The 24,242-nt window shown below is 42.8% G+C and overlaps 5 protein-coding genes across 11 annotated transcripts in view; 1 reads left to right on the top strand and 4 right to left on the bottom strand.

Moving 5' to 3' along the window:
* Positions 1-830: 830 nt before the first annotated feature.
* On the bottom strand, positions 831-5,783 carry LOC148317177 (uncharacterized). Its single transcript, XM_088285232.1, has 7 exons — positions 5,657-5,783; positions 5,510-5,575; positions 5,361-5,441; positions 4,259-4,977; positions 3,312-3,378; positions 2,765-2,830; positions 831-1,892 (listed from the first exon to the last, which is right to left on the bottom strand). Exons 1-7 carry the CDS (start codon positions 5,709-5,711, stop codon positions 883-885), a joined length of 2,064 nt encoding a protein of 687 aa, XP_088141358.1. The 5' UTR covers positions 5,712-5,783; the 3' UTR covers positions 831-882.
* A 1,009-nt stretch (positions 5,784-6,792) lies between these two features.
* LOC148317176 (uncharacterized) lies at positions 6,793-11,700 on the bottom strand. Of its 4 annotated transcripts, none has more exons than XM_088284197.1 (5): positions 11,560-11,700; positions 11,399-11,464; positions 10,509-10,839; positions 10,301-10,442; positions 6,793-7,459 (listed from the first exon to the last, which is right to left on the bottom strand). In XM_088284197.1, the coding sequence occupies exons 1-5, from the start codon at positions 11,612-11,614 to the stop codon at positions 6,869-6,871; spliced, it is 1,185 nt and encodes a 394-aa protein (XP_088140323.1). In that variant the 5' UTR covers positions 11,615-11,700; the 3' UTR covers positions 6,793-6,868. The 4 variants fall into 4 exon arrangements, with proteins under 4 accessions (XP_088140323.1, XP_088140322.1, XP_088140325.1 ...); XM_088284199.1 differs by lacking the exon at positions 6,793-7,459 and adding an exon at positions 9,677-9,993 and having other exon boundaries at positions 10,105-10,442; XM_088284196.1 differs by having other exon boundaries at positions 10,301-10,839.
* A 942-nt stretch (positions 11,701-12,642) lies between these two features.
* Positions 12,643-17,574, bottom strand: LOC148317175 (uncharacterized). The gene is made up of 7 exons (XM_088285231.1): positions 17,421-17,574; positions 17,275-17,331; positions 17,142-17,213; positions 15,743-16,905; positions 14,573-14,645; positions 14,420-14,485; positions 12,643-13,859 (listed from the first exon to the last, which is right to left on the bottom strand). Exons 1-7 carry the CDS (start codon positions 17,473-17,475, stop codon positions 12,721-12,723), a joined length of 2,625 nt encoding a protein of 874 aa, XP_088141357.1. The 5' UTR covers positions 17,476-17,574; the 3' UTR covers positions 12,643-12,720.
* A 195-nt stretch (positions 17,575-17,769) lies between these two features.
* Positions 17,770-24,242, top strand: part of trim65 (tripartite motif containing 65) — a 7,802-nt gene continuing 1,329 nt past the window's right edge. Inside the window, exons 1-7 of one of the 2 annotated variants that reach the window (XM_088283954.1) lie at positions 17,770-18,851; positions 22,031-22,452; positions 22,786-22,881; positions 22,953-23,183; positions 23,438-23,606; positions 23,684-23,773; positions 23,963-24,180. In XM_088283954.1, coding sequence (XP_088140080.1) covers positions 18,818-18,851; positions 22,031-22,452; positions 22,786-22,881; positions 22,953-23,183; positions 23,438-23,606; positions 23,684-23,773; positions 23,963-24,180 — 1,260 coding nt within the window. In that variant the 5' untranslated portion in view covers positions 17,770-18,817. Of the gene's footprint in view, positions 18,852-21,601; positions 21,904-22,030; positions 22,453-22,785; positions 22,882-22,952; positions 23,184-23,437; positions 23,607-23,683; positions 23,774-23,962; positions 24,181-24,242 lie in introns of those variants that run through there. The other variant, XM_088283955.1, reaches the window with a different exon arrangement.
* mrpl38 (mitochondrial ribosomal protein L38) lies at positions 18,592-21,460 on the bottom strand. 3 transcript variants are annotated; one of them, XM_088283960.1, is made up of 10 exons: positions 21,273-21,373; positions 20,898-20,953; positions 20,613-20,801; positions 20,292-20,423; positions 19,911-20,113; positions 19,675-19,747; positions 19,544-19,589; positions 19,181-19,339; positions 18,945-19,081; positions 18,592-18,845 (listed from the first exon to the last, which is right to left on the bottom strand). In XM_088283960.1, exons 3-10 carry the CDS (start codon positions 20,764-20,766, stop codon positions 18,709-18,711), a joined length of 1,041 nt encoding a protein of 346 aa, XP_088140086.1. In that variant the 5' UTR covers positions 20,767-20,801; positions 20,898-20,953; positions 21,273-21,373; the 3' UTR covers positions 18,592-18,708. The 3 variants fall into 3 exon arrangements, with proteins under 3 accessions (XP_088140086.1, XP_088140085.1, XP_088140084.1); XM_088283959.1 differs by lacking the exon at positions 20,898-20,953 and having other exon boundaries at positions 20,613-20,771; positions 21,273-21,460; XM_088283958.1 differs by lacking the exon at positions 20,898-20,953 and having other exon boundaries at positions 21,273-21,445.

Here is a 24,242-nt window from a genome sequence, read left to right as displayed (position 1 = left end):
TTTTTTAGTAAGTTTAAATTCATTTTCTGTCTTCAGAGCAGCTTTATTAGTTTTAGTTTTTTAAAAAACAGTTTTAATTTTAGTTACGTTTTTAAGTGTTTAACAAGTGGTCAAGTTTTTTTTGGAGGGTGGGGGGGGACCATGAGCATAATGCTTCTAAAGTTAAAAGCAGGCACGAATGCATCTTAATTATAAAAAACCTATTATGCTTAACCTATTAAGTTTGGCAAATTGCTAACTTCTAAAGTTGCTTTGTGATCTAATTCCTGTTGAGTTAATAAACCTGGGTGTACCGTGTACTATTTTTCTATACTGTATATATTTTTGTCATGTATGAAGAAACAAAGTGAAGCCCTTTTTACTTACTGCTGCATTTCAGTGAAGTGTCAAGAGCAGGCGAGCCAGTCAAGCCAACACCACACTCTCTATGGGAATTGACAATTTGTTGGCTGCCGCTGTGTCACTTCTGTGTGACCAACATTCATAGGGGTACAACTCCCAGATGTATTTAACCATTTCTTCCAAGAAACAGTTATGCCATTAATAACCAAAAGAAATGCTTTAAACACCAAAGCCTCTTGTATAAAACTACCAAAGACTTAACATTGACATATTTAGTTTTATGAAAAAAATTTTTTTTAAATTCGCAACTTTAAAGTTTTAGTCCTTTAACTTACTAAAATAACATCTGGGGGGTTTAATTTTATTCTAGGTGGGGCAATTTAATAGCATTGGTTGTTTCATTTGCCTAACTCAAATATTTTATGCATCTGTATATTGTTCAATGTACATTTACCCAAATGAAAAAAGTAAAAAAAAATGTTCAAAAGTAGCATATGAAAATTATTTTTTTTATTGTTCTGCAGCCATCAAGACAACACATCATACATTGACAGTAAACACATCTGAGTCCCCATCATCCTGGTAGGTGCTGCTCTCGTCACTGCCCAGGTTGTTCATGATAGTCTGCTTGATGATGTTGAAGCTCTGCTGTTGGGTGATGAAGACATTCTGTTGGCCACTGCTCATGTGGTAGCTTGGCTGTTGTGTGCTGGAGGCATTTCTCTCTGTGCTGTTGCTCTGCTGTTGTGGGATAAGGGCAACGCTCGGTTGGTCGTGGCTCATGTTGTGGCGCGGCTCGTCGTGGCTCATGTTGTGGCGCGGCTCGTCGTGGCTCATGTTGTGCCGCGGCTCGTCGTGGCTCATGTTGTGGCGCGGCTCGTCGTGGCTCATGTTGTGGCGCGGCTCGTCGTGGCTCATGTTGTGCCGCGGCTCGTCGTGGCTCATGTTGTGCCGCGGCTCGTCGTGGCTCATGTTGTGCCGCGGCTCGTCGTGGCTCATGTTGTGCCGCGGCTCGTCGTGGCTCATGTTGTGCCGCGGCTCGTCGTGGCTCATGTTGTGCCGCGGCTCGTCGTGGCTCATGTTGTGGCGCGGCTCGTCGTGGCTCATGTTGTGGCGCGGCTCGTCGTGGCTCATGTTGTGGCGCGGCTCGTCGTGGCTCATGTTGTGGCGCGGCTCGTCGTGGCTCATGTTGTGGCGCGGCTCGTCGTGGCTCATGTTGTGGCGCGGCTCGTCGTGGCTCATGTTGTGGCGCGGCTCGTCGTGGCTCATGTTGTGGCGCGGCTCGTCGTGGCTCATGTTGTGGCGCGGCTCGTCGTGGCTCATGTTGTGGCGCGGCTCGTCGTAGATTGTATTGTTCTGTTGGCAGCTGTTCATGTGGTGCGGCTCGTCGTGGCTCATGTGGCGCAGTTCGTCGTTGTAGATTGTATAGTTCTGTTGGCTGCTGCTGATGTGGCGCGGCTGTTGATGGTTGATCACATTCTCCTGCTGCTGAGTGTTGCTCACATTGTGGCTTGCTTGGTCATCAGGGTTCACCTTCTCTGTTGCAAGTCCTTCACACAAAATGCCACATTAGTTGACATTCAAAATTAAATGCATGACACTGAAAATTTAACTGGGACTAGAGCATTCAATTCAAACAGTTGCCATTGTTATACATTAAAAGAGCAAAGTGGCAAAATGACATTGTTTGCAATAATTTGTACCTTTACCCGTTACTAGTAACAGTGATGTAACTTCGACTCCTGTTCAGATAACATTAAAATCAGTTTAATACCATACATCAATATGCCTTAAATTTTAACCACCATTTGCAATAACTTGCTTTGGTCCAGAGACTTGACTCGAGTCTTGTCTCATCAGTTTTATCAAGCCCACGCAAATGCGCCAAAGTCATGTCAAGGGATTTTAACAGTTTCCTTTCTGGACCTGGATTTGACCCCTCTGAAATGAACTCAAAATACAGTTCACAACTGAATTTCCTTGTGTACAAACCTAACACCCAATTGGATACATTGTATATGAACCCTGAAAGCTCACGGACATAATTGACAGACAAAAATAACAAACTACATTTACTTTGAAGATTTGGCTAATTTTGTTAAAAACAAGGTAATGTTAAAGTTGAACAGAAATTACAAAACAAAACGCATTCTACAGCTCTAACAGTATTCACGTTCACAAATTGATTGCTTCAACATTCCTAGAAAATGACAATGTCCCATTACTGGTAAGCTGCTTCCAGAGCAGGCACCTGCATTTGTTGGGGTTCTACCTGATCCTAAAAATATTCTCACAATTATTTCATAGCTTCAACACAGAATTCAAAGACTGGAGAAGCGCAAAAGTCTTGGGAGGGACATCTGGAGCAAATTAAAGTAAGTCTTAGAGGAAAAAAAAAAAAAAAAAAAAAACTACATTTGACCTGTCTCACCTTTATTCAACACAGCATTGGATCCAGCTTTTGTTGCAGCAGCAGGAACACAAGAGCCTACAAGTACACACATTTAGTTCAGTTTTTGGAGATGAAAACACAAAAACGCATAAAAACACATTTGGGTTTTAAAAAAAATAATAAAATAAAATAAAAATAAATAAATAAATAAAAAATCTGCCCACCTGTGGCCAGCAAGACAACTTGTGCCACCACAACAACCAGCCATGCAGCAGCCATTTCTCCAAGTCACCGTTGTGAAGAGGACAGACAATACAGGCTTTTATAGCAGGTGAGGAGTGACCACAGCTGCTTCTAATTGGCTTTAATTAGCATCAGGTGTATCACTGCAACAGGAAGTAGCTACCTCGTAAAAAAAAAATAAAAAATTATATTTATACGAATTGAAATCCAAGCTGAAACACTTTTCGTTGTTTTATGTAATTTGTTTTATACCGTGTTTGGATTTTGAAGGTCTTAAATTAAACAACTTGCCACTCATTATTTTTATGTATGCTGCAAAAGGTCCTGAGTGTACCTCGCCTCTTCCCCAAAGTTATCTTGGATATGATCAAGCTCGCCCACCCACCGAAAGAAGATGAGCACTTTTGAAAATAGATCAGTTTTACACAAAAAGAGAAGACAGGTTATTTTACTGTTTATTAAGAATTAAGAATTACACAGCTAAACTTCAATGTGCTGTAATTAACAAAAAAATACTCTCAGAATGCAATGTCATGAATGTCACCAAATTCATTTTCACATGAGAAAATTCACTTTTGTAACGTAGTTTCCTTGGTGTTATTATTCATTTAAAGTTAAATTTGTTAGTTTCGATTGAAGGAATTAAATTATGCAATTTGACACATGGGAGTATTCTGTCCAATATGGAGGCATGTTCATCGCCAATAAATCACAATTTGGGATTATAATTTCAAATGGCACAGCTCACTACAAGATATGTAATGAGTTCTTTGGTAGAAGTATACCATTTTGAAAAGTGAGTCCAAGCGGTGATCTTGAAGCTTTTAACTTGTAGAAGCCCTCAATTTCAAGTTAATGCAAAAAAAACAAACAAATTAAACTTAAAAAAAAAAGAGGCTACAATATCTTTTTTGGATTAGGTTCTCTTAAACTACAAAGTCATCCAAGTTTGCACCGATGCACTCTAGAATACTTCAGTTGTTGAGTGTTTTTACAATGCTCACAGTATGACATACTGTAGACTTGAGAATGGGAAATCTGCTACAGTGACAAAGTACTTATTGCGAACTAAATTACAAGTACCAAGGAAGGAGAAGGGGGGGAAACATATTCTCCAGATATCTTATAAAGTTCCCTCTCTGCATTCAACTTCAATGCATCTGTGTAATAAGTATAGGTAAAAAAAATACAAGGTAATTAGTATCATTATTTATTTTGAGACAGATCAAGCTTCATACAGTTCTTCCATGTCGCAGCTATAGACAACTACACACTTCAAACAAGGACCGTCATCGCCTCGTCTGTCATGTAGTCTTCCATGTCCTCATTCTGGTAATTGCTGCTCAGTACAGGATTCTCATTCTGGTGATTGTTGCGCATGTTGACGGTATCATTCTGGACACCATGACTCATTCCACTCTGGAGGCTGTGGCTCGTGTACTCAAGGCTTGTGTCATCACTGCTCATGTCGCCCATGTAGTCGTGGCTCATCTCATTTTGATAACCCTTGCTCATGTTAGGGCTCATCTCATTTCGATAACCTTTGGATATGTTGGCACTCTGATAGTCGTGGCTCATCTCATTTCGAGAAATCTCGCTCATGTTGGGGCTCATCTTATTTTGATAACCCTTGCTCATATTGGAGGTCTGCTGGTCGTGGCTCATCCCATTTCGATAACCCTCGCTCATGTTGGGGCTCATCTCATTTCGATAAACCTTGGTCATATTGGAGCTCTGCTGGTCGTGGCTCATCTCATTTCGATAATCCTCGCTCATGTTGGGGCTCATCTCATTTCGATAATCCTCGCTCATGTTGGCGCTCATCTCATTTTGATAACCCTCGCTCATGTGGCTCATCTCATTTAGATAAACCTTGGTCATATTGGAGCTCTGTTGGTCGTGGCTCATCTCATTTCGATAACCCTTGCTCATGTTGGAGGTCTGCTGCTCATGGATCATGTCATTCTTGCTGTCCTTGCTCACTTGGGTTGCTTGTTGGCCTTCAAAAAAAAGAGAGAAAAAGATTTAAAGTTGCCTCAAATTCATCACAACTAAGACTTGCTCCATGTCTAAAATTTGATTTTTGCCTACAAGAACAGCACTTTCTAGTTGTCCTCGTTTAAGTGTAAACAAAAACGTTTACAACCATTGAGGCTGTATTTCTTATTTTAAGATTCAATTCATTTTGGACATTTTTTCTGTTTCACTTATCACTCTTTGATCGTTACGCGAGTACTTTATTACTGCAGTCATTCTAAAGTAGCAGTCTTCGAAATTACAGTTTCATCATACTCCATAATAGCAAAAGAGCACAAAAAAATAAACATTTGGACAGACACGTTGGGTGCAGAGAGTTCAGTTAATGCCACCCTAGTTTTCTCACCTTTAATTTCCATCTTAAACTCCGAATTCAAGGTCTGGATAAGTTCCAGAGACCCCACAAGTGTAACATCTTTGGAAGGATCTGCAGCGAATAAAACAAGTCTTAATATCATAAATTCATTTAATTCATCAACAATGTGCGCACCTCACCTAGCATAACATCCTCAAGCCAGGAATTTGGTTCATCATGACTCGGACCAAGACGACCACAAAGGCCTGCAGACAAACGTATATCAGCGTTGAAGCGAAATAAACATTCTGTGTTTTAATTTGGTTAAAATAAGTACTAAGCATCACCCAAGTCCATCGTGGCCATTTGCAGCAACACAACCAGGAGACCACCAGCAGCCATCGCTTCAACGATCAGTTGTGAGGACAACGGATCACTCGAGTTATTATAGGAGGTCGCAGGTGACCACAAGCTGTGGCTAATTGGTTCTAATTTGCACTCGGTGCAACGTCACTATTTGCTATGTGAAGAAAAAAGACAACTTCCAATGGTATGGATTTAATGTTGAGGTTCTTCTGGAACTAACAAAAGTAAGAACACTATGTTACTGTACTGAAATGTACACAACTTTATTTTTCTGACTATTTTTAACACCTTACAGTTCAATTGGTCTTTTTTTTTTTTTAACATAAATATCTGTAACTTTGCTTCAGTACAAACCGTTACGACTTTTCTTACTTCTGGTTTTCCATCTTGCTCCACATAGTGAATGGTTGTTTGCCTAGATATCGCTTCCCTTAGTTACCTCTCATGTTCGAGCATGATTGTCCGCGTCACACTCAAGAAAATAATTTTACACAAATTAAAATAATGGTTTTGATTTGTCTCAAATGAGAACTTATGAGACATATGAGAACTTCATGTTTGCTAATTTTTTCTCATTTTCAATGGCAGCCTCTCCGCTATTCCTTATTCTGTCCTACTATATTCTCCTATTAATAACCATCACAATATGAATATTTTTCAACAAGGGGTGGGTATCTAACTCACTTTGGTTCACATGCACAATCGCCCCCCCATATTGATCTCATGTGAGCTTGATCTGGATCAGTGTTCATGGCTTAAAAAGCTGGAAATGACAACTGTTCAAAAGTTGTCCAATTGTTTTGCTGCAAATAGAAGACTACATTCAAAAATTTACATTTTTGCATATACATGTGTATATTTATATGTCTGTTACACCAAAAATGTGTCATTGTGTTTGGACCCCATTTCAAAGTCAGATTTAAATTGCTTAGAACTGTTCAATTTTTTAGTTGGCAAGGAGCAGAAACCTCAAATTTGAGTGAGACCAGGAATGGAGTGCTAATCTTTGCTACGAGTGTTTTGTGTTATAGAATACACATTTCACTGAATTGAACAATTGTGCACATTTTGATGGATCGGTATAGTTGATTCTACTTAAAAGCCAAAACTACAAGTATCAGGGTAAAGAGTTTATTATGAGAAAAGTTGTTACATGATCATTTGAGCTCTTCATTCATTGAGAACCACAGTCTTCAAACATTAACATCCACCACATCATCTGCCAAATCATAAACCATTTGGTGGTTCTGGAAAGCCAACATCTCGTCATTCTGGAGGCGATGGCTGGTCACGTTGAGGCGCGGCTGTATGTTGCTGATTGTGTTGTTGTGGCGCGGCACGTCGTGGCTCATGCTGTGGCGCGGCTCGTCGTGGCTCATGCTGTGGCGCGGCTCGTCGTGGCTCATGCTGTGGCGCGGCTCGTCGTGGCTCATGCTGTGGCGCGGCTCGTCGTGGCTCATGCTGTGGCGCGGCTCGTCGTGGCGCGGCTCGTCGTGGCTCATGCTGTGGCGCGGCTCGTCGTGGCTCATGCTGTGGCGCGGCTCGTCGTGGCTCATGCTGTGGCGCGGCTCGTCGTGGCTCATGTTGTGGTGCGCATCGTCGTGGCTCATGTTGTGGTGCGCATCGTCGTGGCTCATGTGGCGCGGCTGCTCGTGGCTCATGTTGTGGTGCGCATCGTCGTTGCTGATTGTATAGTTCTGTTGGCTGCTGCTCATGTGGTGAGCCTCGTCGTGGCTCATGTGGTGCACCTCATCCTGGCTCATGTTGTGGCGCGGCTGCTCGTTGCTCATGTTGTGGCGCGGCTGCTCGTTGCTCATGTTGTGGTGCGCATCGTCGTGGCTCGGCTTCTCGTGGTTCATGTAGTGGCCGATTGTATTGTTCTGTTGGCTGCTGCTCATGTGGTGAGCCTCGTCGTGGCTCATGTGGCGCGGCTGCTCGTGGCTCATGTTGTGGTGCGCATCGTCGTTGCTGATTGTATAGTTCCGTTGGCTGCTGCTCATGTTGTGGCGCGGCTCGTCGTGGCTCATGTTGTGGCTCGGCTCGTCGTGGCTGATCGTATTGTTCTGTTGGCTGCTGTTCATGTGGCGCGGCTCATCGTGGCTCATGTTGTGGCGTGGCTGTTGATGGTTGATCACATCATCCCGTTGCTGAGTGTTGCTCACATTGTGGCTTGCTCAGTCATCAGGGTTCACTTTCTCTGGTGCTAGTCCTTCATACAAAATGCCACATTAGTTGACATTCAAAAGTCAAACCAGATTGTAAAAACGCCGTCACAGGGGCCTCTACGCAAATGAGCTTCACCTGCCAGTTCAGTAGAACCGCAACTATGGCAGGGACTAGCCTTTCTGGACCAGGATTTGACACCTCTGATCAAGTAAAATTAAAGCACAGTCCTCAAACAACAAAAGTTCTTAGTCTACAGGTGCATAGCAACACCCAATTAAATACATTTAGATGAAACCTGAACGTGTATGAACACGAGCACTTGCTACAATTAGTTTTTAAGATTTGGTTAGTCATGTCAAAATTTAATACAGATTAAGCGCTTTCTACATCTCTGCCAGTGTTTACATTTCCAAAATGACCCCATCTATATTTCTGGAAAACCATAATGGCCCATCACTTTTGTAGCTTCAACAGATTATCCGAGGACAGGAGAAGCTCAAAAGCCTTCTTTAGTTAAACCTCACTGTGAGACACATCGGGAACAAATAAAATTTAGTTGCAGAGCGACACAGAACAACAGAAAAAATTAACAATTTTACCTGATGGACCTTCTTTCAGCCTTGCATTGGATCCAGCTTTTCTTGCAGCAGCAGGAACACAAAAGCCTGCAAGCAAACAAATGCAAACCTTTTCAACACAAATTTGGTTCATCCACCCATCCCACCCAAAAATAAAATAAAATAAAAATACCAGTACCTACCTGTGCTCAGCAAGACTGCATGCACCAGCACAACCACGAGCCACACAGCAGCCATTGCTTCAAGTCACACTTGTGATGAAGACAGACAACACAAGCTTTTATAGCAGGAGAGGAGTGACCACAGCTGCTGGTAATTGGCTCTAATTACCATCAGGTGTATCACTGCAACAGGAAGTAGCTACCACGTATAAAAATTACAACAAAAAAAAATCATCCCCAATTTATATGAATTTAAATCCAAGATAAGACACTTTCGCTTATTGTATGTCATTTATTTTATATCATGTTTGGATTCCGAAGGCCTTAAATCAAACAAATTACTAGACCTTGGATTCTGCATTTGATAAATATTTGGTAGAAAACTGAAAAAAAAATAGAAAGGTCCAAAGAGTAAAAGTTCTGCCATAGTTTGGCTTTAGCCACAGGTGCTTTTACTTTTCTCGAGTCTGTAGTAAGCATGGTGTCCTTGTGCTTATGCTTAAATTGGTTTTCTTCAGTGGTGAGAACAAAGTATGAATACTTTACTTAAAAGGAAAGTCATCGCCAAAATGTTCTTGACAAAAAATTATATATGCAGGCCCACGAGTGAAAACATGACATACTTTTTCATATTGTGTTTGTAGAATATGAGTCATGAGCAACTGTGATGTCATTTTCAGTCAACAGCAAAATGAGATGGATAAAAATGGGTGGATTTTGCTTCTTTGCTCCTATTCCATTAACAGTAACTATTGTTACCATTTTTGACTTATGGCCCTTTATAGAATATTTTCATAAAGTATATTTTTCATTTTGACTTCACCTTCAATAGAAACTGTTTTTTTTAAATATTCAAGTTGCCTTTTTATTTGATCATAATAGGGCCATTAGCCTTTTTGAACCGCAACTGCTAAAAGCACCATGTAAGAAAATAAGTGGTAAATGTCAACTGTTGAAGATAATTCTTGGGGTCTCAAGACCCAAAAAACAGCAGCAATAGAAAAAAAGATTTGGAGACATTCCACAAAGTCACCTTGGATAGATAATTATCCAGATGTCAATTTTGAAGTATGTGTAATGAGGAATACAAAGGTAATGAATTTCAATATTTATTTTCAGACAGATCAAACCTCATACAGTTCTTCCATGTTACAGCTGTAGACAACTGCACACTTCAAACAAGGACCGTCATTGGCTCATCTGTCAAGTCATCATCCATGTTCTCATTCTGGTAGCTGCTCATGTCACCGCTCATGACAGGATTCTCATCATTCGGTTGCATACTGGAGCTCTGTTGGTCTTCATTGAAGGAATCATTCTGGACGTCATGGCTCATGTCATTTTGATAGTCGTGGCTCATGAGGTACGCCTCGCCGTGGCTGATTGTATTGTTCTGTTGGCTGCTGCTCATGTTGTGGTGCGCATCGTCGTGGCTCATGTTGTGGCGTGGCTTCTCGTGGCTCATGTTGTGGTGCGGCTGCTCGTGGCTCATGTTGTGGTGCGGCTGCTCGTGGCTCATGTTGTGGTGCGCATCGTCGTGGCTCATGTTGTGGCGCGGCTTCTCGTGGCTCATGTGGCGCGGCTGCTCGAGGCTCATGTTGTGGTGCGCATCGTCGTGGCTCATGTTGTGGCGCGGCTGCTCGTGGCTCATGTGGCGCGGCTGCTCGAGGCTCATGTTGTGGTGCGCATCGTCGTGGCTCATGTGGCGCGGCTGCTCGAGGCTCATGTTGTGGTGCGCATCGTCGTTGCTGATTGTATAGTTCTGTTGGCTGCTGCTCATGTGGTGAGCCTCGTCGTGGCTCATGTGGTGCACCTCATCCTGGCTCATGTTGTGGCGCGGCTGCTCGTTGCTCATGTTGTGGCTCGGCTTCTCGTGGCTCATGTAGTGGCCGATTGTATTGTTCTGTTGGCTGCTGCTCATGTTGTGGTGCGCCTCGTCGTGGTTCATGTGGTGCACCTCATAGTGGCTCATGTGGCGCGGCTTCTCGTGGCTCATGTAGTGGTGCGCGTCGTCGTTGCCGATTGTATTGTTTCGTTGGCTGCTGCTCATGTTGTGGCGCGGCTCGTCGTGGCTCATGCTGTGGCGCGGCTCGTCGTGGCTGATCGTATTGTTCTGTTGGCTGCTGTTCATGTGGCGCGGCTCATCGTGGCTCATGTTGTGGCGTGGCTGCTGATGGTTGATCACATTCTCCCGTTGCTGAGTGTTGCTCACATTGTGGCTTGCTCGGTCATCAGGGTTCACTTTCTCTGGCGCTAGTCCTTCATACAAAATGCCACATTAGTTGACATTCAAAAGTCAAACCAGATTGTAAAAACGCCGTCACAGGGGCCTCTACGCAAATGAGCTCCTTCACCTGCCAGTTCAGTAGAACCGCAACTATGGCAGGGACTAGCCTTTCTGGACCAGGATTTGACACCTCTGATCAAGTAAAATTAAAGCACAGTCCTCAAACAACAAAAGTTCTTAGTCTACAGGTGCATAGCAACACCCAATTAAATACATTTAGATGAAACCTGAACGTGTATGAACACGAGCACTTGCTACAATTAGTTTTTAAGATTTGGTTAGTCATGTCAAAATTTAATACGGATTAACCGCTTTCTACAACTCTGCCAGTGTTTACATTTCCAAAATGACCCCATCTATATTTCTGGAAAACCATAATGGCCCATCACTTTTGTAGCTTCAACAGATTATCCGAGGACAGGAGAAGCTCAAAAGCCTTCTTTAGTTAAACCTCACTGTGAGACACATCGGGAACAAAAAAAATTTAGTTGCAGAGCGACACAGAACAACAGAAAAAATTAACAATTTTACCTGATGGACCTTCTTTCAGCCCTGCATTGGATCCAGCTTTTCTTGCAGCAGCAGGAACACAAAAGCCTGCAAGCAAACAAATGCAAACCTTTTCAACACAAATTTGGTTCATCCACCCACCCCGCCCAAAAATAAAATAAAATAAAAATATCACTACCTACCTGTGCCCAGCAAGACTGCATGCACCAGCACAACCAAGAGCCACACAGCAGCCATTGCTTCAAGTCACACTTGTGATGAAGACAAAAAACACAAGCTTTTATAGCAGGAGAGGAGTGGCCACAGCTGCTGGTAATTGGCTCTAATTACCATCAGGTGTATCACTGCAACAGGAAGTAGCTACCACGTATAAAAATTACAACAAAAAAAAATCATCCCCAATTTATATGAATTTAAATCCAAGATAAGACACTTTCGCTTATTGTATGTCATTTATTTTATATCATGTTTGGATTCCGAAGGCCTTAAATCAAACAAATGACTAGACCTTGGATTCTGCATTTGATAAATATTTGGTAGAAAACTGAAAAAAAAAATAGAAAGGTCCAAAGAGTAAAAGTTCTGCCATAGTTTGGCTTTAGCCACAGGTGCTTTTACTTTTCTCGAGTCTGTAGTAATCATGGTGTCCTTGTGCTTATGCTTAAATTGGTTTTCTTCAGTGGTGAGAACAAAGTATGAATACTTTACTTAAAAGGAAAGTCATCGCCAAAATGTTCTTGACAAAAAATTATATATGCAGGCCCACGAGTGAAAACATGACATTCTTTTTCATATTGTGTTTGTAGAATATGAGTCATGAGCAACTGTGATGTCATTTTCAGTCAACAGCAAAATGAGATGGATAAAAATGGGTGGATTTTGCTTCTTTGCTCCTATTCCATTAACAGTAACTATTGTTACCATTTTTGACTTATGGCCCTTTATAGAATATTTTCATAAAGGATATTTTTCATTTTGACTTCCCCTTCAATAGAAACTGTTTTTTTTTAAATATTCAAGTTGCCTTTTTATTTTATCATAATAGGGCCATTAGCCTTTTTGAACCGCAACTGCTAAAAGCACCATGCAAGAAAATAAGTGGTAAATGTCAACTGTTGAAGATGTGATAATTCTTGGGGTCTCAAGACCCAAAAAACAGCAGCAGTAGAAAAAAAGATTTGGAGACATTCCACAAAGTCACCTTGGATAGATAATTATTCAGATGTCAATTTTGAAGTATGTGTAATGAGGAAAACAAAAGGTAATGAATTTCAATATTTATTTTCAGACAGATCAAACCTCATACAGTTCTTCCATGTTACAGCTGTAGACAACTACACACTTCAAACAAGGACCGTCATTGGCTCATCTGTCAAGTCATCATCCATGTTCTCATTCTGGTAGCTGCTCATGTCACCGCTCATGACAGGATTCTCATCATTCGGTTGCATACTGGAGCTCTGTTGGTCTTCATTGAAGGCATCATTCTGGACGTCATGGCTCGTGTCATTTTGATAGTCGTGGCTCATGAGGTACGCCTCGTCGTGGCTGATTGTATTGTTCTGTTGGCGGCTGCTCATGTTGTGGTGAGCCTCGTTGTGGCTCATGTGGTGCACCTCATCCTGGCTCATGTTGTGGCGCGGCTGCTCGTGGCTCATGTGGTGGTGCGCATCGTCGTTTCTGATTGTATAGTTCTGTTGGCTGCTGCTCATGTTGTGGTGCGCCTCGTCGTGGCTCATGTGGTGCGCCTCGTTGCTCATGTGGTGCGCCTCGTTGCTCATGTGGTGCGCCTCGTCGTGGCTCTTGTGGCGTGGCTTCTCGTGGCTCATGTAGTGGTGCGCATCGTCGTGGCCGATTGTATTGTTCTGTTGGCTGCTGCTCATGTGGTGAGCCTCGTCGTGGCTCATGTGGTGCACCTCATCCTGGCTCATGTTGTGGCGCAGCTGCTCGTTGCTCATGTTGTGGTGCGCATCGTCGTGGTTCATGTGGTGCACCTCATAGTTGCTCATGTGGCGCGGCTTCTCGTGGCTCATGTTGTGGCGCGGCTCGTCGTGACTCATGTTGTGGCGCGGCTCGTCGTGGCTCATTCTGTGGCGCGGCTCGTCGTGGCTGATCGTATTGTTCTGTTGGCCGCTGTTCATGTGGCGTGGCTCATCGTGGCTCATGCTGTGGCGCGGCTCATCGTGGCTCATGCTGTGGCGCGGCTCGTCGTGGCTCATGTTGTGGCGCGGCTCGTCGTGGCTCATGTTGTGGCGCGGCTCGTCGTGGCTCATGTTGTGGCGCGGCTCGTCGTGGCTCATGCTGTGGCGCGGCTCGTCGTGGCTGATCGTATTGTTCTGTTGGCTGCTGTTCATGTGGCGCGGCTCATCGTGGCTCATGTTGTGGCGTGGCTGTTGATGGTTGATCACATTCTCCCGTTGCTGAGTGTTGCTCACATTGTGGCTTGCTCGGTCATCAGGGTTCACTTTCTCTGTTGCTAGTCCTTCATACAAAAGGTCACATTAGTTGACATTCAAAAGTCAAACCAGATTGTAAAAACGCCGTCACAGGGGCCTCTACGCAAATGAGCTTCACCTGCCAGTTCAGTAGAACCGCAACTATGGCAGGGACTAGCCTTTCTGGACCAGGATTTGACACCTCTGATCAAGTAAAATTAAACCACAGTCCTCAAACAACGAAAGTTCTTAGTCAACAGGTGCATAGCAACACCCAATTAAATACATTTAGATGAAACCTGAACGTGTATGAACATGAGCACTTGCTACAATTAGTTTTTAAGATGTGGTTAGTCATGTCAAAATTTAATACAGATTAAGCGCTTTCTACATCTCTGCCAGTGCTTACATTTCCAAAATGACCCCATCTATATTTCTGGTAAACCACAATGGCCCATCACTTTTGTAGCTTCAACAGATTATCCGAGGACAGGAGAAGCTCAAAAGCCTTCTTTAGTTAAACCTCACGGTGAGACACATCGGGAACAAAAAAAAAAAATTTTGTTGCAGAGCGACACAGAACAACAGAAAAAATTAACAATTTTACCTGATGGACCTTCTTTCAGCCCTGCATTGGATCCAGCTTTTCTTGCAGCAGCAGGAACACAAAAGCCTGCAAGCAAACAAATGCAAACCTTTTCAACACAAATTTGGTTCATTCACCCACCCCGCCCAAAAAATAAAATAAAAATATCACTACCTACCTGTGCCCAGCAAGACTGCATGCACCAGCACAACCAAGAGCCACACAGCAGCCATTGCTTCAAGTCACACTTGTGATGAAGACAAACAACACAAGCTTTTATAGCAGGAGAGGAGTGGCCACAGCTGCTGGTAATTGGCTCTAATTACCATCAGGTGTATCACTGCAACAGGAAGTAGCTACCAAGTATAAAAATTACAACAAAAAAAATCATCCCCAATTTACATGAATTTAAATCCAAGATAAGACACTTTTGCTTATTGTATGTCATTTATTTTATATCATGTTTGGATTCCGAAGGCCTTAAATCAAACAAATTACTAGACCTTGGATTCTGCATTTGATAAATATTTGGTAGAAAACTGAAAAAAAAAATAGAAAGGTCCAAAGAGTAAAAGTTCTGCCATAGTTTGGCTTTAGCCACAGGTGCTTTTACTTTTCGAGTCTGTAGTAAGCATGGTGTCCTTGTGCTTATGCTTAAATTGGTTTTCTTCAGTGGTGAGAACAAAGTATGAATACTTGACTTCAAAGGAAAGTCATCGCCAAAATGTTCTTGACAAAAAATTATATATGCAGGCCCACGAGTGAAAACATGACATACTTTTTCATATTGTGTTTGTAGAATATGAGTCATGAGCAACTGTGATGTCATTTTCAGTCAACAGCAAAATGAGATGGATAAAAATGGGTGGATTTTGCTTCTTAGCTCCTATTCCATTAACAGTAACTATTGTTACCATTTTTGACTTATGGCCCTTTATAGAATATTTTCATAAAGTATATTTTTCATTTTACTTCCCCTTCAATAGAAACTTTTTTTTTTTTTTTTTTTTTAAATATTCAAGTTGCCTTTTTATTTTATCATAATAGGGCCATTAGCGCTTTTGAACCGCAACTGCTAAAAGCACCATGCAAGAAAATAAGTGGTAAATGTCAACTGTTGAAGATAATTTTTGGGGTCTCAAGACTCAAAAAACAGCAGCAATAGAAAAAAGATTTGGAGACATTCCACAAAGTCACCTTGGATAGATAATTATTCAGATGTCAATTTTGAAGTATGTGTAATGAGGAATACAAAGGTAATGAATTTCAATATTTATTTTCAGACAGATCAAACCTCATACAGTTCTTCCATGTTACAGCTGTAGACAACTGCACACTTCAAACAAGGACCGTCATTGGCTCATCTGTCAAGTCATCATCCATGTTCTCATTCTGGTAGCTGCTCATGTCACCGCTCATGACAGGATTCTCATCATTCTGTTGCATACTGGAGCTCTGTTGGTCTTCATTGAAGGCATCATTCTGGACGTCATGGCTCGTGTCATTTTGATAGTCGTGGCTCATGAGGTACGCCTCGTCGTGGCTGATTGTATTGTTCTGTTGGCTGCTGCTCATGTTGTGGCGCGGCTGCTCGTGGCTCATGTGGTGCGCATCGTCGTGGCTCATGTTGCGCGGCTTCTCGTGGCTCATGTGGCGCGGCTTCTCGTGGCTCATGTGGTGGTGCGCATCGTCGTTGCTGATTGTATAGTTCTGTTGGCTGCTGCTCATGTTGTGGTGCGCCTCGTCGTGGCTCATGTGATGCGCCTCGTTGCTCATGTGGTGCGCATCGTCGTGGCTCTTGTGGCGCGGCTTCTCGTGGCTCATGTAGTGGTGCGCATCGTCGTGGCCGATTGTATTGTTCTGTTGGCTGCTGCTCATGTTGTGGTGCGCCTCGTCGTGGCTGTTGTGGTGCGCCTCGTCGTGGTGCGCCTCGTCGTGGTGCGCCTCGTCGTGGTGCGCCTCGTCGTGGCTCATGTGGTGCGCCTCGTCATGGCTCATGTCACGCGACTTCTCGTGGCTCATGTAGTGGTGCGCGTCGTCGTTGCTGATTGTATTGTTCCGTTGGCTGCTGCTCATGTTGTGGTGCGCCTCGTCGTGGCTCATATGGTGCGCCTCGTCATGGCGCGGCTGCTCTTGGCTCATGTTGTGGTGCGCCTCGTGGAGGCGCGGGTGCTCGTGGCTCATGTTGTGGTGCGCCTCGTCGTGGCTCATGTGCCGCGGCTGCTCGTAGCTCATGTGGTGCGCCTCATCGTTGCTGATTGTATTGTTCAATTGACTGCTGCTCATGTTGTGGCGCGCCTCGTCCTGGCTCTTCTGGCCATGGATGGAGTAGTTCATATTTGAGTGCTTATCACCCACAATTTCCTGCTGGTGGCTGTGGCTCATATTGTAATGACTGTCTGACTCCATTTGGAGCCCTACGGTTATATTCAGGTGCAAAACCTTTCCCAGGTTTATCATCTCATCAAGCGCCTCTTCCATTTCTTTGGTTTCCAACAGTCCTAGGTCTTCAAAACAAAAATATTTGACATTCCAATAAAGTTAAACATGACAAAAAAAAAAACAGAGACTAGAGCCGTGATCGCCAACCGCAGCATCTTAGTATGCGATTATGCAATGGCATTGTCGGAAAATCTACAAATGTTTGAAATCAATGCTAGTGATAGTAAAATTATCCTTGTAGTCGTCAGAGATTCTAATTACACGGGATTGGAGAATTGGGGTCACCCAAATATTCCCTCACCTTGTTGCAACAAATCCAAAGACTCAAGAAGTTCAAAAACCATCTTCAGTGAAGAATCATTGCGAGACACTCCTGTTTGAAATAAAACAAGTCTTAACATCAAACAGACTTGTCTCATAAATAATATCCTCACCTGGCAAATTTTCAAGCTCAGCATCCGAGTCAGTTTGTTCATCTGGAAAACAAAGACCTGCAGACACAGACTCATTTGAGATTTTCAGGACACAAACCATTTTTGTTTCAAACACAAAATTCACTTAAGCAATAAACATAGTTCACCTAGATCCATTACGAGCGCGTAAGCCAGCACAACACCAAACCAAATTGACGCCATCGCTTCAGTGACAGTCGAAAGAAGACAAGCAACATGAGCTTTTATAGTCGATGGCAAGTGTCCACAGCTGGTGCTAATTTGCTCATTAGCATCACTTGTGACCAACCAATTCGGAGACGCAACCAATTTGGAAACGCAAAGGTATTCCTCTGATACGTCTAATTATAGGCTGCAGCTCTTCTGCGCACTTAAAAAGGGCAAGTATTGAACATAGATGGATTATCAATTTTACATAAATTCATCATTCGTCTTCTTATGATTATCATCTCAGTATGGGCTAAAATATACACAGGAATAAGTACACCCCCCCCCTAATAATTTATAATACTTATGTGCTTTTTTTCACTTTTTCCAACATTCAGAGCTCACTTTTGCAATCATTGGGCCACAATTGTAGAAGTATTTTTGGACAGTATGGCATTGAAAAGAACATTTCCTAGACATTTTTTTTGGTTTTCAATCAAATCTGTATTCATTTTGAGATTCATGTATTCAATCATCCTCAATGTATTCACTCTGCATGGACACAAATGAATATTCTTCTAACTCCCTTCACAGTATGAACCTACGATCTATCTACATCAGGCGTGGGCAAACTACGGCCCGGGGGCCACATGCAGCCCGTTAAATGTTTTAATTCAGCCCGCCGAACTTGGAAAAAAATTAAATGAATAAACCCTGTTGTTTAATTTTCTAAATAATGAGGTGTGTCAAAGACATCTATTTTGTTTTAATGCTTTTGTTCACATTCATTTAAAATTAAATGTATTTTTTTTTTCTCCAATGAGGTGAGGTTACCAAAACATTCCATCCATCTGCTCCTGGTCCGGCCCCTCTGTCAAATTTTAGAACCCATTGTGGCTCACCAATCAAAAAGTTTGCCCACCCCTGCTCTACATACTGGGTCACCAAATGATTGCTTTCCCATCCAAGCAAGTGTTTACTTTCCGCAGCCAGTCATCATATGAGCTTGCATGGTCAATTGTGTGGCTTATTTATTTATACATGTTTCATGAACAAAACAAAATGTGTGGGGCACGGGGCGTTGGGGTGAATTCTAAAAGTAAACTAATAATGACACAAAATGTACAGTAATTACAAGTGACTCAACATTGGTCGCGTTGTATCGTATTGATCATGATAAAGCATTTTTATTCACATCATCTTCCTCATTCTCCAAAACATACAAAAAGACAGGTGATGAGACGACCCAACGTTTGGTAATTTTGCTCATCAGTATATGCCATAGGTTTGCTCCTTTCCATCTCTATATCTGTCCAGGTAACGTAGCGGTTGTCCGTGGGGATATTTCACTTGCGGTGGATGGTACGCTGGCGGACGGATGAATTCAAACACTGGCTCCCTCATGTCTGCAGGTGAGGAAATCACGGCTATTTAATTATGAATAACTCATGATTTAACATGAATCACATGACTTGTATTGGATGCTAGGATATAATTCTACTCACTGAGGGTGTCGTGAAAAGTGCTGGTGACAGATTCATCCCATTGGCACTGGAAAAATGCAAGACCTGCTGGTGTCATGCTGTCCTGGTGCTTTCTGTAGAAATCCACCGTTTTGAACGTACGATCTGCCAGTGAATGACTAGAAAGAAAAAAAGAGGTAAAACAATGGCGGGAAAGAATTGAGAAACATTATTGTCCGGCCACGTAATGCGTTGCAAAGGCCGTGCGCGTTGCTCACCACGGTGATGGCCTCAAATCTTCCTGGAAGTGTATGGGCCCATCCTGCTGGAAAAGGATGTAAATATAGCGGTGGAAGCCAGTTCCTCTTGCGGGAAAAGGAGATAGATAGTGGCATAGTTCTTCTCCAGCCTGCACCGCTCCACCTGGTATGTTCCCACTGGAGAAACATGAGTAACTCCAGCATGTGCAGTGTTATGCCATTGCATCACTGGTTTTGGTTTGCAACTGCTATTTCATGTCATGGATTTTAAGTGCTCTGTTTTTATGTGTTACTGCTCAGGTTTAAAATTACCATAACATCTATGCTATGGTGTTTAGATATGCAACGTAAAATAACATTGATTCAAATCGAATGTCTTACACAAGCCAGTGCACGTATTCAGCTTCATTATCTAGAAGGTGTTCATCTGAAATACACCAAAACAGGTTTATTTAACAATAGAAGATCCGTGGATTAGTGTAGCTGTATTGTGTCGAATCAAACAGACTGACCTGGGGAGGTGAGCAGGAGGGTCCAAAGGGAGCCCTCATCTGCAGTAAAGCTGACCACCGGAGCAGATGCTGCCTGGTTGAGAGAGTAAAGCACACATAAAAAAAATAAAATATATAAAATGATTTAAAAATAATAATAATAAAAATAATAATAATAATAATAAAAATAATAATAATATATATATATATATATATATATAAATAAATAAAATAGCAAAAGAAGCGGTTGTTCATACTTCCGTCGGTGTAAGTGGATTCCCATAATGGACTTCACCACTGGTTCCTTGGCTATAGCAGATCCGCAGAGGGATTTCAGGCAGGAAATACGCCTTGGGGAAAAGATCCCTGAAGACCCCATAGTGCTCTGCCAGTCTTCTGATATGAAAGGGACCACTGGTCTTTTCCCACATTTCCTGCACTTGATCCATAGAAATCTTGACTGGTGGAGAAAAAAAAAGGGGGATTAAAATCAAGGTTTCATAGCAACCCCTCGATTTATCTTTGATATTCACCAATCGAGGTACACCCCTGGAATTGTTGCCAGCCAATCGCAGAGCACATTCAGAAAAACATCCATTCCCATTCACAGCATTGGAAATCATCTCGAATGAACCTACACATGCGTAAACGACAGGCCCGCTCCAGTTCCAAATTCTTCTTGTTCTCCTTCATCATCTGCCTCCTCGCCCTCAGTTCATTGGTTCTATCAGGTCGATAATGAGGTAGTCCAATGTCCACTTGCGCAGCACCTGACAAAACATGTGGCTCACGCAAATATGATGGCTAAAGCAGGATACACAAGTATGTATGATTTTTAACATCGTTGACAGGGTACGCACATATTGAAACCTGAGTTATATTTAAGTGACTTTACCTCTTAAAAATAGTCTGTGCATACTTTTCCCGATAATATTGCAGGATCCTTTATTATTTCTCACCATGTTCAGGATCTTCTTTCTCCACATATCCTTGGTAGTTCTTCCACCACACAGGCTTGTTCTTCGCCTCTTCAGCCCGTTTGAAGTAACGGTTATAGCTGCGATATTTCTCGATTGTGTCAATGTTTTGAACATCAATGTCCTCGTTCGGCATTGGACCTAAAGGAGGACGCCGTCGACAGAGAAACGCTGTTATGTGGAAACACACAAATATTGTTGTTAGTGCTGAACGGGAAGCTCCGTGCAATGAAATTGCTTTTTCCAACTGTTGATGTGAACACTTACATGGATTTATGTGAACTACAAGTCATGCAATTACACTTGCTTTGCACACTTATAATCTGCCATAAAACAAAAGCATTATTTAATAAAGACAATTTTTGGTACGAATACAACTCATTCTTGTTTGGCGTTCATTTGCATGACAACGATACGACATTTTTGCTTTATCAACAAGCCACCAAACCATACATACATATTTAATGTTCTTTTTTATTTCATTTCGGGAGTGATTTGACATTAAAACAGGACGAGACAATGTGTCGCCAGGATTTGACCCCACGCAGCGTGAACACGCATTAAAAAAAATCTATAACAAAATCACAAACACCAAAAGGCACGTAATCAAATAACGTAAGAAATGAATGCCATTATTTGTACCTGTTGTGACAAAAGTCATTGCATTGTTGACCCTTAACTCAAACCAATTCTTTAACACACCAGAAGACACTGTGCGCAGCGCCATTTTGGATTCGAAAATGAATCTACGGTGGCCGAGAAGACAATTGTTTATTCCTGCATTGTACGGCCCACCATATTTACATTGATGGATGGCGCATTTTGGTATTATTATTTTGTTACTATTACTACTATTAATTCAAATAATATTAAAACCTATACATATTCATGTGTGAGCGCGTTTGCGTCAAATCAATGCAGCGTTAATACTGCCCCACTATTTATATATACGATTGTTAATTTTCCTGATAGTACTTGAAGGTATCATCATGTCGTCACTAGGAAATGGTCAGCTGACGCTGTCATTTGTTTTGATGCGCTGTGAATTTCGTCGAGCGGTGCTAATGATTTATTTTGCTCGTTTATATTAAGCCCCTGCGGAATAAATCAGAATATGTCCTTTTAGTATGTTTCAGTATGAGTATTTTGTTCTAAAGCTCCCCGGCTAAGGTTAACGGGAGCTTCTCTTTGCTAACTGGGCTGGTCTCGTTTTGAAGGGCTTTGTTGTCGAGCCATCAGAAAACTGCATGAGCAAATTCGAAAGTACCATCGGGTATGTTATGCTGCGTTGAACTGTTGTGACTATTTCCTACCACGTGCATTACAGGGAAGGGAACAGCTATGACCACCTGACCAATCTTCTTTGTTATTGTCACATGATTGATGTTGTGTTTTTTCAGAGATGGATTCTCAGGGCTCAAATCTGATCTGTGCCATATGTCTGGAGCGTTTTCACATTCCTGTCACCATCCTGTGCGGGCACTCGTTCTGTGAGAAGTGCATCACTACCCATTGGGACACTAAACACATGTCTGGCATTGGACCTGACTGTCCCATCTGCAATGAGAAGTTTGCCACCAGGCCCACTGTCAAGCGTAATGTGTCCTTGTCTCTCCTGACTGAAGCTGCTAACAGCAACACCTGGCAATCCCGCAAAGACTGCGGGAGGGAGGAAGTTGGATCCACGCTTTGCGATATTCATCACAAGCCTCTGGTTTATTACTGTAAGCGGGATAAAAAGTCAGTGTGCTGCGAATGTGCCATCAAAGAGTGCAAGGACCATGAGAAGGACTTGTTGGAGACGGAAAAGAAAAAACAAAAGGTAACACGTTGACATTTGCTTTTGGGTCATGGTGGTTTGTGGTTACTCTGGCTTCCTCCCACATTCCAAAAAATCCTGATTACCATCCATCCATTTTTATACTGCTCGTCCTCATTCCGGTCATGGGTCAGCTGGAAAATATTCCCTCTAATTTTGGGTGAGAGGCTGGTTCCACCCGGGAGTGGTCAGCAGAAATGGACACTTTAGAGTCTTCAATGAATCTGCATGGATTTGGACTCGGGAGGAAGCAGAAGTATCCTAAGAACAGTTGTAACTTGCTTTGTTATCTTGGTTTGTTCTGAGATTTTTTTTGTTGTTTTTTTTTTAACGCAGCTATTACTGGAAAAGAAGAATGAGGAGGTGACGAAACTCATTGAAGAAACCAAGCAACGGATCAACAACCTAACTGAAAATATCAACCAAGCTAAGGTAAGGCTTTACTTTCGTCATCAGATACTTCATAGCAGTCTCCCTACATTGTGTTATTTTTCAATATTCAGGAGACAATGCAGCAGACATCCAATCGAGTCACAGCCAAGTTTTCCACGGTGATAAAAATACTAGCTGAGCGCCAGGAGGCCACTGAGCGCTTCATGGAGCAGCAGAAAGAGGCGGCGATCGCTGAGGCAACGGCACGTCTCTCTGACCTGGAGGAGAGCGCCGAGAAGCTGAGGGCGAGCCAGGCTAAGATTACAAACCTGCACAACCTGTCTGATACAGAGCTCATCAAGGTTTGGAATTCTGTTTGCTCCCATTCATTTGGCCCGTTGGAATGTGATTTTACTGCATTTTTGTTTTACGCCTTATATGACTCAGATCTCAACCACAGTTCACGTTGCCGATTTTGACAAATTAATTGGAAGCACAAGTAATCTCGTTGTAACTACGAGGCAGATGTGCTATTACATCACTGTGCCGCTCCATTTTTAACTAAATGTAGAAATTTGAATTTTCACCTTTGTTTTAATGGCTTCTTTTCCAACAGGAATCAATGCTCATCGAAATGCCACACCTCCAAAAAATTCCCTCAGACCTAACGCCCCACCTGCAGGATCGATTAAGTGGCATCACGGAGGTCCTGACCCGAATCTCCAAGCTGGTGGTTGAGGACCTTGAAAGAGCTGTCTGCACCATTGTGGGTCAGGACATAGAAGGTGAATCATGCACATTCAAGTGCACTTCCTTTCTTCTCTTGTCTTATTATCTGTGCATTCTCATGGCTCGCCGCTAGGCTCTCCTCAGGAGAAGAGGCCCATTCTGGCTGTGGTTCCCAGTCCAGCTGCTCCGAGCCACCCTGGTGGAAAGGAGGGCCTCGGTGCTTGTAAGTTCTCTCTTTTGAATGTCAACTTGGAATGAATGAAATGATGAATGCCCATACAAATTTGATTGTATTTTCACTCACGGAGGCAGCACTTCATCGCTAAGCCTAGCGATTCCTGTCCAGAGACGACAACTAATTGTACACAATTAAAAATGAAGTAAAACCATTTCCTGTCTCCCCTCACTCCAGACAGATGCTCTCTGACGTTTGACCCCAGCACAGCCAATGGCCATCTGGTATTGTCACAGGAGAACCGGAGAGCGGAGCACCTGACTTCAGGTCTGCGCCAAGTGGTGGAGCACGAATCTCGTTTTGATCACACCTGGCAGGTGCTGTGCAGCCAGGGCTTCAAACAAGGCCAGCACTGCTGGGAGCTGGAGGTGTCCAAACCATGGGCCTACCTGGGGGTACATGTTGATGTTACATATTTCAAATCGGCTCTGAGAGACAGATTGCATAACAATGTTCT

This window comes from Idiotropiscis lumnitzeri, chromosome 20 (assembly GCF_059441095.1).
Source record: "Idiotropiscis lumnitzeri isolate Australia: NSW breed Sydney's pygmy pipehorse chromosome 20, RoL_Ilum_1.0, whole genome shotgun sequence".
NCBI lineage: Eukaryota > Metazoa > Chordata > Actinopteri > Syngnathiformes > Syngnathidae > Idiotropiscis > Idiotropiscis lumnitzeri.
Note: the sequence above shows the minus strand (reverse complement) of the source record. Positions and strands in the feature narration are given on the sequence as shown.